At 41.2% G+C, this 15,611-nt stretch overlaps 1 protein-coding gene across 1 annotated transcript in view; it reads right to left on the bottom strand.

Annotated features, from left to right (window-relative positions):
* The window catches only part of LOC121873208 (ras-related GTP-binding protein C-like), a 91,957-nt gene that overhangs the window by 21,975 nt on the left and 54,371 nt on the right, over positions 1 to 15,611 (bottom strand). Inside the window, exon 6 of the mRNA XM_042376561.1 lies at positions 12,350 to 12,492. Coding sequence (XP_042232495.1) covers positions 12,350 to 12,492 — 143 coding nt within the window. The remainder of the gene's footprint in view (positions 1 to 12,349; positions 12,493 to 15,611) is intronic.

Raw genomic sequence — 15,611 nt, 5'->3', positions numbered from 1 at the left:
ACCCACCCAGCCCTGTCTCCTCTGCTTCATCCAATTAATATAGTCTCCATGTATTCCTGTAAATAAAAAATTATGGGGGCCCCATGTGCATTCAGCTGACTACATTAAAGGTAAGTGCACAGTAACACTGTATCCATTCTTCATTTTTGATTACTTTTACTGTACTGTATTTCATTTTAGATTTTATATGTATCATTTTTTGCATTTTCGACTTACGACCTGGATTTGGGTCCCTAACCCCGTCGTAAGTCGGGGAGTTGCTGTATTTATTTACAATGCTAATACAACAAACCCCACCTTTTTATCTCAAATCGCAAACTTGCTATGACTCATACAGTAGGCTCTCACCAATAACGTTTAATAGATGCCTGAAAAACACTGTTATTAGCGAAAACGTTATTTGTGTGACATTAAAATACATGTAAAAAGGGTTTATCGGTGCCGCCGCCACAAGAATTTCACCCATTTTTTCCCCTTGAAGCCCTCCTAACACTTTTTGTTAGCTGAAATAAAAAGAATTGTTGTTCAATCATCAAAATAAAGAGTTTGAGTAATATAACACTTAGCTTGGGGGAGTTTTTGAGGTGCTTGATGTGATGGTTGTTCCATATCTGAGGGTCACTAACACTTGCACTGTCTTTCATTCTACAGGCTAACCATTTCACAAGAAAATGCTCTGTTATCACTAACAACCTGTTTCTATCGCCTTTATCATTCATAGCTCGCCTAGCATTTCCATCACTACCGAAATATTTTTAGCCAGCACAGTACTCTTCTTGGACTCCTCTAAGTTCCTCTTAATATTTCACACTGTAGACTCAGGACAGTTCAATTTCCTCACTTTAAAAGTTCCCTGTCATTCAGGTGGCAAATCACTCCCTCCGCCACCTCCCCTAGCCCCCACAGGCAAAAATGAAGAAGCCATTATTGATCACCGACCCTAACAACCACTGGTTATTGTGGCGAAAATCTCACACGTGGGCGCAGCGCTGTATTCCACTGAGCATGTGTGAGAGTGAGAGTGGGGCGGAGTGGACAACTACGTCATCAACATGGCGGCAAACAAACGCTATCATTGATGCGCTCGGACGCTTCCCACGAAATTTCCGTTATTCAAGAGAATCCAGACGTTATTATCGAAAATGGGTATCTATTGTAACTTACCGTTATTGTCGAAAACGTTATTGTGGAAGTCGTTATTGGCGAGTGCCTACTGTACGTACAATTATCTCTCATGTGGTGCACTCAAGTGCGGTGAGCAAGGTGACTGGGTCTTGAAAAAAATAAATAAATAAAAAAAAATAAAAAAAAATTGAGCTGGAGGTCCAGGGAAACACCTACCCGGGAAATTTTTACCATACTGTATTTAAATTAATTTCTCGCATTGTTACTCATTTTGTGAGTGCCTAATAGTTAAAATACACAGAATGCAAAATCAAACAGGTATGTTTAATGCAACAAATTTTAGCTGTTACTACAGGTACACCACCGATTTTACAGCACCCTTGGTTCCAATGCCTTGCCGGATTATCCGTTTTGCTAGACCAACCGAGGTCAGGTAATAATAATTCAACAATACACCTCTGACTCACTAATTATACACCTGTGTTTCTAAAGCACCATGGACTGCTAGAAATTTAAATGAAACAAATATTAAATGTAAATTAAATGTGAAAAAGCCATAATTTTGAGCAACATAACTGTACACACTTTGTACTCAAATGTACTGTACTACACTAGACTAAAAATTTTATTTCTTGTGCAAACTATGTGGTTTACCGTATATCACGGCCTATAAGACGAAATTTGAACATTAAAAAAATCTGCCCAAAGTTAGGGGGTCGTCTAAACCACCAAGTTTAAAATTCTTACCTCTTAAATATTGTGGTTTAGTGTGTCAAGAGTGGTGATGAAAACATCGTAAGCCACTCACAAGGTCTTACCACTAATTATTTTATACTGAAACTTACGTTTGGCAAGCTGGATTCAAATTAAGATTACCGGTATATTAAAATAATAAAAATGTATTATAAACCTGTCTAACATACCGTAAAAGAGATTTATACCCCTGTAATAAACACAGCTATCATCACACACCCCTCCCCACGCCCCCCCCATTTGCCAGTGAGGAGACAAGAAAGGGAAAGTGACCCGAGATTGGGCTATTTTTAGCCGTGGAGGTGGTCAGTAATGCATACCGGTATCGGTATATTTACTCATAATAATATTTATCTCCTATAAATAATTGATTTAAATTTTATTTTTTTACAAAGAATATTCAGTAAATGAGTGCATTAATTCTTGAAACTATCGACGGTTAATTACAGACGCTCAAGTGACGTCACTAGTGTTTACACTACACCAGCTGGTAATATTTGATGCCATTACTTGAAGTGAATTGGCCTTATTTTAAGTAACTAACTATAAATAAATACAAAAATTAAAAAAAAGATCAAAACTGAGAAATAATATACTGTATGTATGTTGTGTTGTCAAAGTAAGAGGAACAATTGTGTAAGTACGTAATATTTTTTCACTCAAATCCTAATGAAACACTACTGGAGAACATTCCTTTGTCGCAAAACAGTTTATAAATTAAAGAAAATAATTACAGTGTGTTTAATATATTACAGTATATTATAAATAAATAAATAAAACAAATAATTCAGTAAATCTATTTAAAGTAAATGGAAAATAAGCAAACATGTTATTTACCAAGACCCTTCCGTCTGGCTCAGGGTGAGATGTAGGGGAGATAGGGGAGGCTATTTATAGCCCATCAGAAGTGACCAGTACCCTAATGCACCATAAATAATTCATTGAACATTCATTTTTTGTACATAGTATATTCAGTATATATATATATATATATATATATATATATATATATATATATATATATATATATATATATATATATATATATATATATATATATATATATATATATATATATATATATATATATATATATATATTTGTGTAATAAATGTATGTAGTAAGTACATACTGGTAACCTTTTTCACTCAAATCCTAATGAAACACCACAATTAGAATACGGTGGTTGCTGTTGAACCACATGTTGTATAAATAGTCACACCACCGAGACGAGGGAACACTCCCACCACGCTTCAGTGACGTCACTAGTGTTTACACTACACCAGCGGGTATAATTTGATGACATTACTTGAAGTGAATTGGCCTTATTTTAAAAAATCAAGGATGGTTGGTAAAGGACTACTGAGTCAGTGGGTAAGTGTCACATTTGGGGTACTGGTCTTATACAGCAAATACAGCTCAAAAGCTACTTTTTAAATGGAAATTTGGGGGGGCGTCTTATGCACCCCGCCGCCTTATAGGCCGTGATATACGGTACACTCAAATTAATCACTATATTACAAGGATTCCAGCAATGTAATTTATATTCTGCTAAGTCTAGTCTGCGCCATTTTATAAGATAAAAACTCTAAGCCTAAACCGCCTTCACCCTGGCTGTGAGGAAGGAGAGGAGGGGAAGGAAGGAGAGAAGGGGGAGGAAGGAGAGGAGGGGAGGAAGGAGAGGAGGGGGAGGAAGGGGAGGAGGGGGAGGGGTTGATGTGTTGACAGCTGTCAGGGAGGGGAGATAACAAAGTGCATAGTTATCAAAACAGAAGGAGTTTTAGTTTTCCCTTATAAAAATGTCACTGAATTGACTTGGCAGTACAGTATATAATTTGCATTGCTGTAATTCTTGTAAGATAGAGATTAATTTGAGTATAAACATCATATAGTTTGCACTAGACATAAAATTTTCAGTAATTAACTTAGTACCGGTTGAACCTCCCTAATCCGGCACCCTTTGGACCAGACCGGTGCCAGACTATAGAATTTTCCGAACCACAGGTGGTCTTTGTAAAATACATAGTATTATTGATGCGTCAATCTGGTGCATCATATTTAAAATTTTGAGCCTAATGGCAAAGCTGAACTGTACATGTACTCAAAATAATGTACAGTACGAAATGATTACGAAAATTTTTGTCTTGTGCAAACTATAGCATGTTTATATTCAAATTAATCACTATCTTATAAGAATTCCAGCAATGTAAATAATATTCTCCCCAGTCACTTGTGACACTTTATAAGCAAAAACTATAAATAAACAAATAAATACTTCACTAGACCTTCAGCGCCAACTGTCAAATATGTCACTGTTACCTCCCATTCCTCCCCCCCCCTCTCAGCCAGGGTTTGGTGGTTATACAGTAGGCTTTAAGTTTTTATCTTATATAATGTTACAGACTAAAGTTAGGAAAATATAATTTGTATTGCATGAATCCTTGCAAGACAGCGAATAATTTGAATATAAACGTCATATATTTTGCACAAGAGATAAAAAATTTAGCTCTTTGTAGTAAAATTCTTAAATTAGAACTAAAATTTGTATGTCTAATGTGAGCTATAGCATGTTTATATTCAAATTAATCACTATCTTATAAGAATTCCAGCAATGTTAATTATATTCTCCCATGTCAGTTCAGTGACATTTTATAAGAGAAAAACTTAAGTCACTCTTAAGGACAGATAAATAAATAAGCACTAGACCTTGGCAACAATTATCAAACATATCACATCACCTCTACCCCCCCCATCTTTCCAGCCAGTAAATAGACCATTTTGCATCCCTAAATTTTAGCTGTGTTGATTTATGAGCGTTTGTTTTAACATAATACTACAAAAAACAATGTTTTGTTTATTCTAGGAGATCGGCTGAGGTGCATCTGGGTAGACTATCAGTCTTTTTAATATTTTGTGTTTCTCTCAAGTACCAATTTAAATTATTCCATTGAAACAACACTTCGATTTAGTGGGAATTCGATTTAAAGCAACCTCTCTTGGAACGTATCTCATGTTATATCCACATTCTACTGTACAGTGTAATTATAATAAACGAAAATAAATAAACAATAATTATCATTCTGCACTTAAAATGACCAAATAGTTATGGTACCTGTACATTAATTGGTGATGTTCACCTGTAAAGAAGAAAAAAATATCTGTACAGTAAATGAAATAATGAAATAAATTTGCTTAGGAGGCATATTAAGGGTAAATATCAAGTGAAATATTACAGAAACACTTGAAATACCTAGGAACGCACCAAACCCCACGAGGACCAGATGTAAACAAAGGGTATGCCGAACCACGGATACTAGCGCTGGTGGGTACTAGCGGCCGTCCGGCAAACTAAAATTTAGCCGGACGACGGGAGGTGCCGGACAATATAGTACCGCATTAGGGAGGTTCAATCTATACAAGTTTACCCTTAGGACAATTATTTCTTTTACTTTTTTCACAATATATATTTAGGATGGTGTGTGCATGTAAATGAGAAAAAATAAATGAAGAAAGTTACATACCGTATATACTCGTGTATAGTTCGAGTTTTTAAGACCAAATTTTTTGGCAAAAAATTGGGGGTCATCCTATACATGCGTAACAGTTTTGTTAGGTTGAACCCGTGCATGATGGGAAGGGCGAGGAGCAACTTTCAGCTTCAGACATGAAAAATATTTACCATTTACTGCCAGTAAACAATGGAAACGTAAAATATGTACCAATTAGTAATGAAAAGTTGTGCAGTTCCTTCAGTAAATGAAGCTCACCAACTTACAATAGGCTAAATTACCTTACAACGTGTTTTCAGTAGTCTATGTTGAAGTTCTTAGCACAGGCTAACTTATCATATCATATACGGTATCACAGTTCTCATTGATCTACAAAAAATACCGGTAATAAAAACCTTTTCTATAATTCACACTTAATATAATACCCGGTAATCTACTTCAACCTCCTATTGTTTACAACGACGCATGATGCACCACCAGCTGTTGAGTATCAGCTAGACGGTACACGTGTTTTTCGAATCGTTTTCAGTAAAAAAACTGTTACATCACACGTATATTTTACCTAAACTGCGCCTAAATGAATATATTCTCGGAAATAAATAGTAGTTTTGCTGAAACATGATGTATTTTAATGTAAAATAGGATAAAATACATGACGAAAACAAAAGATTTTACCGAACCTTCCGATATTCAAGAGAAGTTACTCGTTTTTTTAATAGTTTTGGGTTAAAATATTGTTATATTACAATGGTATTCTATTCATACTGTGCTTGATATAATGCATTCACGGAAATGTAATATTTTTGCTGAAATGACGTACATATTACAGTGGAAAGTGGGATAAAATCGTGACGAAAACAATGACTTTCACTTTCGTTCGTTCAAAAGATGTTACCGTAATCGCTTTTCGAATGGTTTTCAGTTAAAAAACTGTTGTATTACAATAATATTCTATCCTAATTCACTTGAATAAATACTACGATACCATATTTCGGAATATTTTCATTAAAATCCATCAAAATCATTTTCCTTGTCATCGTCTGCAGCACCAAACAGCTTCTCCCAGTCCTCTCCTTGAACAGGGCTAGACGGTACACGTGTTTTTCGAATCGTTTACAGTTAAAAACTATTACATCACACGTATATTTTACCTAAACTGCACCTGAGTGAATATATTCTCGGAAATAAATAGTAGTTTTGCTGAAACGTGATGTATTTCAATGTAAAATAGGATAAAATACATGACGAAAACAAAAGACTTTACCTAAGCTTCCGATGTTCTTGAGATGTTACTCGTTTTTTTAATAGTTTTGGGTTAAAATTCTGTTATATTACAATGATATTCTATTCATATTGTGCTTGATATAATGCATTCACGGAAATGTAATATTTTTGCTGAAATTACATACGTATTACAGTGGAAAGTGGGATAAAATCGTGACGAAAACAATGACTTTCACTTTCTTTCGTTCAAAAGTCGTTACCGTAATCGCTTTTTGAATGGTTTAGTTAAGAAACTGTTGTATTACAATAATATTCCCTCCTAATTGACTTGAATAAATACTTGAATGGAAATATACAATAATTTTGTTGAAACTACCCTCGTTTCAGTGTAAAGTGGTGTAAAGTGTCGTGTCGTAATAATAAATGGTAAACAATTTGCCTTCGGCACTCGGTGTTTCTGGCACAGCGAGCCTCAGTTTATAGGACGTAGTGTTTTTACTGAAGGTTTTGTTGTTCCATTACCCTCAAAAACTTGGGTCGACCTATAAACGAGGAATATCATAAATTAACGATTTCTTGGTAAAAAAATCAGGGTCGACCTATACACGAGGGGGGGTTATAGACGAGTATATATGGTATATCTTCCCAAAAATATGAGTTAAAAAACTTGTACACAAATGTACTACACTAGACTAAAATTTCTATCTCTTGTGCAAACTATGTGATGTTTTTACTCAAATTAATCACTATCTTGCAAGGATTCCAGCAATGCAATTTATATTCTGCTTAAACAAGTCAGCTACATTTTATAAGATAAAAACTTTAAGCCTAAAACTAGCTTCACCCAAGCTGGGAGGAAGGGAGGGAAGTTAAGTGCCCTCTCATAATTTTGTCCGGACTAAAGGAGGTGCCGGACCATCAGCTCCCGGATAATCGGTGGTGTACCTGTAACTTGAATTTGCTTAATATTTTAAATTATGCACCATTATTGAGAGAAGATAAACTAAAAGGTAAGCTCTTTTTGCACTGCATTGTGTGAGAATTCAAAATTTAATACTTACCTCTAATGCACCAGCAACTGGGGTTTCAATAGCATATGTAGTATACTAAAATAAGAAAAATAAGCATGTTCCATGATATACTGTATACAAACAAAATATTTAATTTTCTTTCCCGTGTAATATTCACCCATTTGGTTTTGTTTTATTCATAGTTTTAATTGCATCAGCTAGTTTTTTCAGGGAGAGGAAACGCTTCTGTTTTTGTTGCTGGAAGGCCTCTCTACTCTTCCTTGATTTTTGAGCCATTTCCTCTCACACAGTTTTTTTTTATTCTGACTGTTTAACAAATCTTTCCGCTTATTTTCTTCTTGCTGCAACCTCTTCTGCTTTAACATGCTTCTATACCTACTGCTGGAGAGTTTTATGTTCCTACACATCACAGGGTCCCCTCTTGAGACACATAACCTCAGCCCTGACCTCCTGGGGCACACACAGATGCCCTACAGCCCTGACCTCCTGGGGGACTTTGTAAGCCCTGACTGGTGAACACACACACACATGCCCTACAGCCCTGACCTCCTGGGGACACACACACATGCCCTACAGCCGTGACCCCAGACACACACATGCCCTACAGCTACCCTGGTGGCACACACACTACAGCCCTGACCTCCTGGGACACACACACACATGCCCTACAGCCCCTAACCTGGTGGACACACACACACACATGCCCTACAGCCCTGACCTCCTGGGGAGACACACACACATGCCCTACAGCCCTGACCTCCTGGGAGACACACACATGCCCTACAGCCCTGACCCCTGGTGCACACACACACACATGCCCTACAGCCCTGACCTCCTGGGGACACACACATGCCCTACAGCCTGACCCCTGGTGGACACACACACACACATGCCCTACAGCCCTGACCTCCTGGGGGACACACCCACATGCCCTACAGCCCTGACCTCCTGGTAGACACACCCCATGCCCTACAGCCCTGACCCCTGGGAGACACACACACATGCCTACAGCCCTAACCCCTGGTGGACACACACACACACATGCCCTACAGCTGACCTCCTGGGGACACACACCCTACAGCCCTGACCCGGTGGCCACACACAATGCCCTGCCCTGACCTCCTGGGGGACACACACACATGCCCTACAGCCCTGACCTCCTGGGGACACACACTGCCTACAGCCTAACTGGTGGACACCCCCACCACTGACCCCTGGTGGACACATACACACATGCCCTACAGCCCAGACCTCCTGGTGCACACATGCCCTACAGCCCTGACCTGGTGGACACACATGCCCTGCCCTGACCTCCTGGTGAACACACACATGCTGCCCTGACCTGGTAGCCACATGCCTACAGCCCTGGCCCCTGGTAGACACACCCACATGCCCCGGCCCTGACCCCTGGTGAACACACCACATGCCCTACAGCCCTGACCCCTGGTAGACACACCCACATGCCCTACAGCCCTGACCCCTGGTGAACACACACACACATGCCCTACAGCTCTGACCTCCTGGGGCACACACACACATGCCCTACAGCTACCCCCTGGCACACACACACACACATGCCCTCAGCCCTGACCTCCTGGGGGACACACACACATGCCCTACAGCCCCCTGACCCCTGGTGGACACACCCACATGCCCTCAGCCCTGACCCCTGGTTGACACACCCACATGCCCTACAGCCTGACCCCTGGTGGACACCCACACAAACATGCCCTACAGCCCTGACCTCCTGGGGACACACCCACATGCCCTACAGCCCTGACCCACTGGTGGACACACACACACATGCCCTACAGCCCTGACCCCTGGTTGACACACCCACATGCCCTAGCCCTGACCCACTGGTGACACACACACACATGCCCTACAGCCCTGACCCCTGGTTGACACACCCATGCCCTACAGCCCTGGCCTGGACACCCACACAAACATGCCCTACAGCTGACCTCCTGGGGACACACCCACATGCCTACAGACCCCCTGGTGACACACACACACACATGCCTACAGCCTGACCTGGTGGACACACACACATGCCCTACAGCCCAGACCAGACACCCCACATGCCCTACAGCCCTGACCCACTGGGGCACACACATGCCCTACAGCCTGGACCCCTGGTGGACACACACACACACACACACATGCCCTGGCACACCACATGCCCTACAGCCCTGACCCACTGGGGGACACACACACATGCCCTACAGCCCTGCCCCTGGTGACACACACACACACACATGCCCTACAGCCCTGACCCACTGGGGACACACACATGCCCCTACAGCCCTGACTGGTGAACACACACACACACACTGCCCCCTACAGCCCTGACCCCCGGAGACACACACACACATGCCCTACAGCCCTGACCTCCTGGGGACACACACATGCCCTACAGCCCTGACCCCTGGTAGACACACACACATGCCCTACAGCCCTGACCTCCTGGGACACACCCACATGCCCTACAGCCCTGACCCCTGGTAGACACACCCACATGCCCTACAGCCCTGACCTCCTGGGACACACCCCACATGCCCTACAGCCCAGACCTCCTGGTGGACACACACACATGCCCTACAACCCTGACCTCCTGGGGACACACCCACATGCCTACAGCCCTGACCTCCTGGTAGACACACCCCCACATGCCCTAGCCCAGACCTCCTGGTGAGCCACACACACATGCCCTACAGCCCTGACCCCTGGTAGACACACCCACATGCCCTACAGCCCTGACCTCCTGGGGACACACCCCACATGCCCTACAGCCCAGACCTCCTGGTGGACACACACACACATGCCCTACAACCCTGACCTCCTGGGGACACACCCACATGCTACAGCCCGACCTCCTGGGACACACCCACATGCCCTACAGCCCTGACCTCCTGGGGACATACACACATGCCCTACAACCCTGACCTCCTGGGGACACACCCACATGCCCTACAGCCCTGACCTCCTGGGGACATACACACATGCCCTACAACCCTGACCTCTTGGGGACACACCCACATGCCCTACAGCCCTGACCTCCTGGGGGGACACCCACATGCCCTACAGCTCCTGACCTCCTGGGACACACACACATGCCCTACAGCTGACCCCTGGTGACACACACACACACATGCCCTACAGCCCTGACCTCCTGGGGACACACACATGCCTACAGCCCTGACCCCTGGTGGGACACCCACATGCCCTACAGCCCTGACCCCTGGTTGCCACCCACATGCCTACAGCCCTGACCCCTGGTGGACACAAACATGCCCTAGCCCCACCTCCTGGGGACACACCCACATGCCCTACAGCCCTGACCCCTGGTGGACACACACACACACATGCCCTACAGCCCTGACCCCCTGGTGGACACACACACACATGCCCTACAGCCCAGACCTGGTGGACACACCCACATGCCCTACAGCCCTGACCCACTGGGGGACACACACACATACCCTATAGTCCTGACCCCCTGGGGGACACACACACATGCCCTACAGCCCTGACCCCCTGGGGGACACACACACATGCCCTACAACCAACCTCCTGGGGACACCAACATGCCCTACTGAGTTGCCTATACAACTTTGACATATGGCATGGGTTAGATAATATTGATCATTAGAAAGTGTAAAATGATTATAGAAACTTAAGTTATATTGAACAATGCTTAATACAGGTACTAAGAATTTTTCAATATAACTAAGTTTCTTTAATCATTTTACAATTTTTGATGATCACAATTATTCTATAACCCATGCCATATTTCATAGTTGTATAGACAACTCAGTAGGGCATGTTGGTGTCCCCCAGGTGGTCAGGGGTAGGTCAAGTGGAAAGGGTGGAGGGGCATATTATAATGCTTCTAATAGTGGCATTGTATGACGTCATTTATCTTTGGTCAATGAAATAGTAAAGAATCAAAGAATGGAATGCAAAACAAGCAATACTCAGCCAATGAGAAATATATATGATGTAATGCATGAATATGTAGAGTGCGGCCACTATACTCAGTATACTGGCTCATCATCCTCACGCGGCAGACCCATCAACCCTAGAGGGTCATTATTGTTATTAATTGTCAAACATTTATCTCGTCATGGTCATACCACACCCCCCCTAAATTTTTCTCAACGGATCAACGCGATTCACGTGGGTCGCCTAAAACGATGGAAAAAACGGGAAAACTGGAAAAAAAAGGGAGAAATCAATCCCTGGGTGAAGTGAGTAACCGGTCAGACCCCGAGCGTCTCGCCAGAGAGCACCTCCCAAAACCCAAAAGTGTTAACAGAGAAGTGCTGTTCACGAGTGTGATAACATAAACAAATGATGACTTCCTGCTTTCAATGACACACAATGCTTCTATATTTTCAACTTAAAGGCAATGATTATTACAGGGAGGGAGTAACATAAAATTAGATTAGCTGCCCAGTTACTATTGCCAGAGTACCCTGGATACAAAAGCTATCTAATATTAAATCAGGAATAAAAATGTAAGCAGTAAGCAGGTAACATTTACCTACAAAAGTAATCTGAATCATTCTGTGAGGTGCAAAGATGACTTAGGAGTCTCAAGAGAATGGACTTAAAAAAAAATGTATATCACAAGTGATATGATGATAAGCTAATAAGAATGTAGGTCAATAAAAAGAAGACTGGATAAATACAAAATATTCTTACCCATAGATGTCAGATATATCTATCACAACATCGATCATTTCACAACAAAGCTCGTAACTTTGCATATCTACTGGCGAGGAATCTGTAGCAATGTAAATCTTGGAGAGTACATCAAATAAGAATGCTTTCTCTATGCCAGAATTCTGAAAAAAAAAAATTATCTTTAAACTTTTATGCCATTTCAGAAAAAAAAATGCTCAAGCCTAGTAGGACATACAAAAATAGATCCTTTCAAATAACGTTGTGAAACACTGGGACAGCAGGCCCTTCAAATTTGCGGGGGTTAGGTTCTCAAAATGGCCGTGAATCGCCAAATCCGCAAACAACGTTTGCTGACGGGGAGGGGGTTAACATTTTTATTTATGTACAGAGAAATGTATATTCCCTTATGTGTTTGTTGCCCTTAGGACAATTATTTAGTGTGTGTGTGTGTATGTGACACTGTTTCAATGAGTGCATACATACATACTTATCTACCAATTTATTGATCACTTCTATTGTACTTACATTACATAACATTAATTAAAAGATACATGGAGTATTTTTTATATCAATTTTACTACTGTACATCTGCAAACATCGTTAGTCAAGGCTTTAATGTACACAAAATCATTACAATAAGCTCTAATACCAACTCATTTCATCCCAAATACTATTGGATAATTGCTTTGGAAAAATCCCTAAATGGCAACTGTCAGCTGACGTGAATCAGTCCTGTCCATATGGTAGGAGATACTGACTGCAACCCCCCCCCCCCCACCAAAAGATCACTACACATAGGTGTATAGTTCATGAAACACAAGTCAACTTGTGGCATGATGGATGACTCATTAATGAGTAATACAGTATAAAATCAAGAGATTTTCAGGGAATTTTTTTGGCATACATACGTATACCATACAGTATTTATGAAAAGAATACAAATAAAAATAATGATGAAGCATCCAACTTTTTGCAATTTTTAAATCTATTACTTCTAATTTCCAATCATTTTCATTAATGTATTTTATAAATTTTGAGAAAAGGGCCTAGCTATTAATACCAATAAAGCGATACACACCTCCAACATTTATTATTACTGTATATATTCTCGTATGATCAGCCACTTATGGTGTATGTTTATCATTGATAATATAAAATATTAAATACTGTACGTACTATAACATGTATCGGTATAGAAAAATGACGAAATATTACGTCATTCTCCCGAGTCCCGGTCCTCTGTGCGTGGGTGACAAGGGGACGCTCGAGGCAACTTAGGTCGTAGGCTCACGCACAATGATTGGCTGATGCTGTCATGTGACCTCATGAGACATCTGTAATTGGCTGATGCATCTTCTAGATGCCCCCCTCCTCCCCCTCCCCAGACTAGCCTCAGGGCAGGATTAGTGCATAAATTTTTGTCACCAGTCCCCCCCCTACAAGGTTCATCTGTTGCTCACTCCTGTTTGTTGTGCAGTACTGTACAACTGCTGTACAGAGTACACAATCAACCTACAACACAGCGTCTAAGCTGTGTTAAGACGTCAACAGTGATTTCAGTGTACAGTAGGACGACGATAACGCGCGATAGGTTCCAAGAGAGGTCGCTTTCAACCAAATTCCCACAAAATCAAAGTGTTGTTTCAATGGAATAATTTAGTGTGGTACTTGAGAGAAACACAAAATACTAAAAAGATTGAGAATCTACCCAGATGCACCTCAGCCAATCTCCTAGAATAAACAAAACATTGTTTATTGTAGTATTATGTTAAAACAAAAACTCATAAATCAACACAGCTAAAATTAAGGGATGCAAAATGGTCTGTTTACTGGCTGGAAAGGTGGGGGGGGGGAGGGAGGTGAGGTGATATGTTTGATAATTGATGCCAAGGTCTAGTGCTTATTTATTTATCTGTCCTTAAGAGTGACTTAAGTTTTTCTCTTATAAAATGTCACTGAACTGACATGGGAGAATATAATTAACATTGCTGGAATTCTTATAAGATAGTGATTAATTTGAATATAAACATGCTATAGCTCGCATTAGACATACAAATTTTAGTTCTAATTTAAGAATTTTATTACAAAGAGCAAAATTTTTTTATCTCTTGTGCAAAATATATGACGTTTATATTCAAATTATTTGCTGTCTTGCAAGGATTCATGCAATACAAATTATATTCTCCTAACTTTAGTCTGTGATATTATATACAATAAAAACTTTAAGCCTAAAACACCAAATCCTGGCTGGGAAGAGGATGGGAGGGGGAGGGGGAGGAATGGGAGGGAGGGAGGGGAGGAGGAAGGAGGGAGGGAGGGAGGGAGGAGGAGGAAGGGAAGGAGGGAGGGGAGGGAGGAGGGAAAGGAGGGGGAGGGAGGGGGAGGGAGGGAGGAGGAGGGAGGGAGAGGAGGGACGGAGGGAGGGAGTGAGAGAGGAAGGGAAGGGAAGGGAAGGGAAGGGAAGGGAAGGGAAGGGAAGTGACAGTGACATGTTTGACAGTTGGGGCCGAAGGTCTAGTGAAGTGTTTATTTGTTTATTTATGTCCTTTAGCTTGAGTTAATGTTTCATGCTTATAAAATATCACAGATGTGACCGAGGAGAATATAATTTACATTGCTGGAATTCTTATAAGATAGTGATTAAATTTAATATAATCATGCTATAGTTTACACTAGACAAAAATGTTAGTAATCATTTAGTACATTATTTTGAGGACATGTACAGTACAGCTTTGCCCTTAAAGACAGTGTAGCATGGCCAAAGAAACATTAGGCGCAAATTTTAAATATGATGCGCCAGATTGACTCGCACAAAATAGGAAAGATTCGCTTTAAATTAAAACATTGACCTTAATTGTGGGTGTCGCTTTAAATCAATAATCTTAAATTGAATCGCTTTAAATCGATGTTCTACTGTACAATTTTACTGGAAATTAACATTGTGTGAACACAGTGCATACATTACCTCACATAGGAGCAGCCATTGTTTGTGTACCACACATTACTGTACCAAGACACCCTCAAGTAAGTACAGTACTGTATGCACCCAAATCTAGTTTTGTACAGTATCTTAATAATGTACAGTATAATTCATATTCTATTCCAATAATTCATGAGTCGGTAATTTTTGAGGATGTTCATTATACAAATTATATAATGTTTTCTTTCATTTAAAATTCAGTAAGGAGTAAGGTGAGGAGGGAGGGAGGGAGGGAGGGGAGGAAACTGACTGCACAACCCCCCAAAATGGTTCCTTGTCTCCTCAGGCCTACCATTACCA

This window comes from Homarus americanus, unplaced genomic scaffold, assembly GCF_018991925.1.
Source record: "Homarus americanus isolate GMGI-L3 unplaced genomic scaffold, GMGI_Hamer_2.0 scaffold32929, whole genome shotgun sequence".
NCBI classification, from domain to species: Eukaryota; Metazoa; Arthropoda; class Malacostraca; order Decapoda; family Nephropidae; genus Homarus; species Homarus americanus.
The sequence above is the reverse complement of the archived record's forward strand: the minus strand, read 5'-3'. Positions and strand labels throughout refer to the sequence as shown.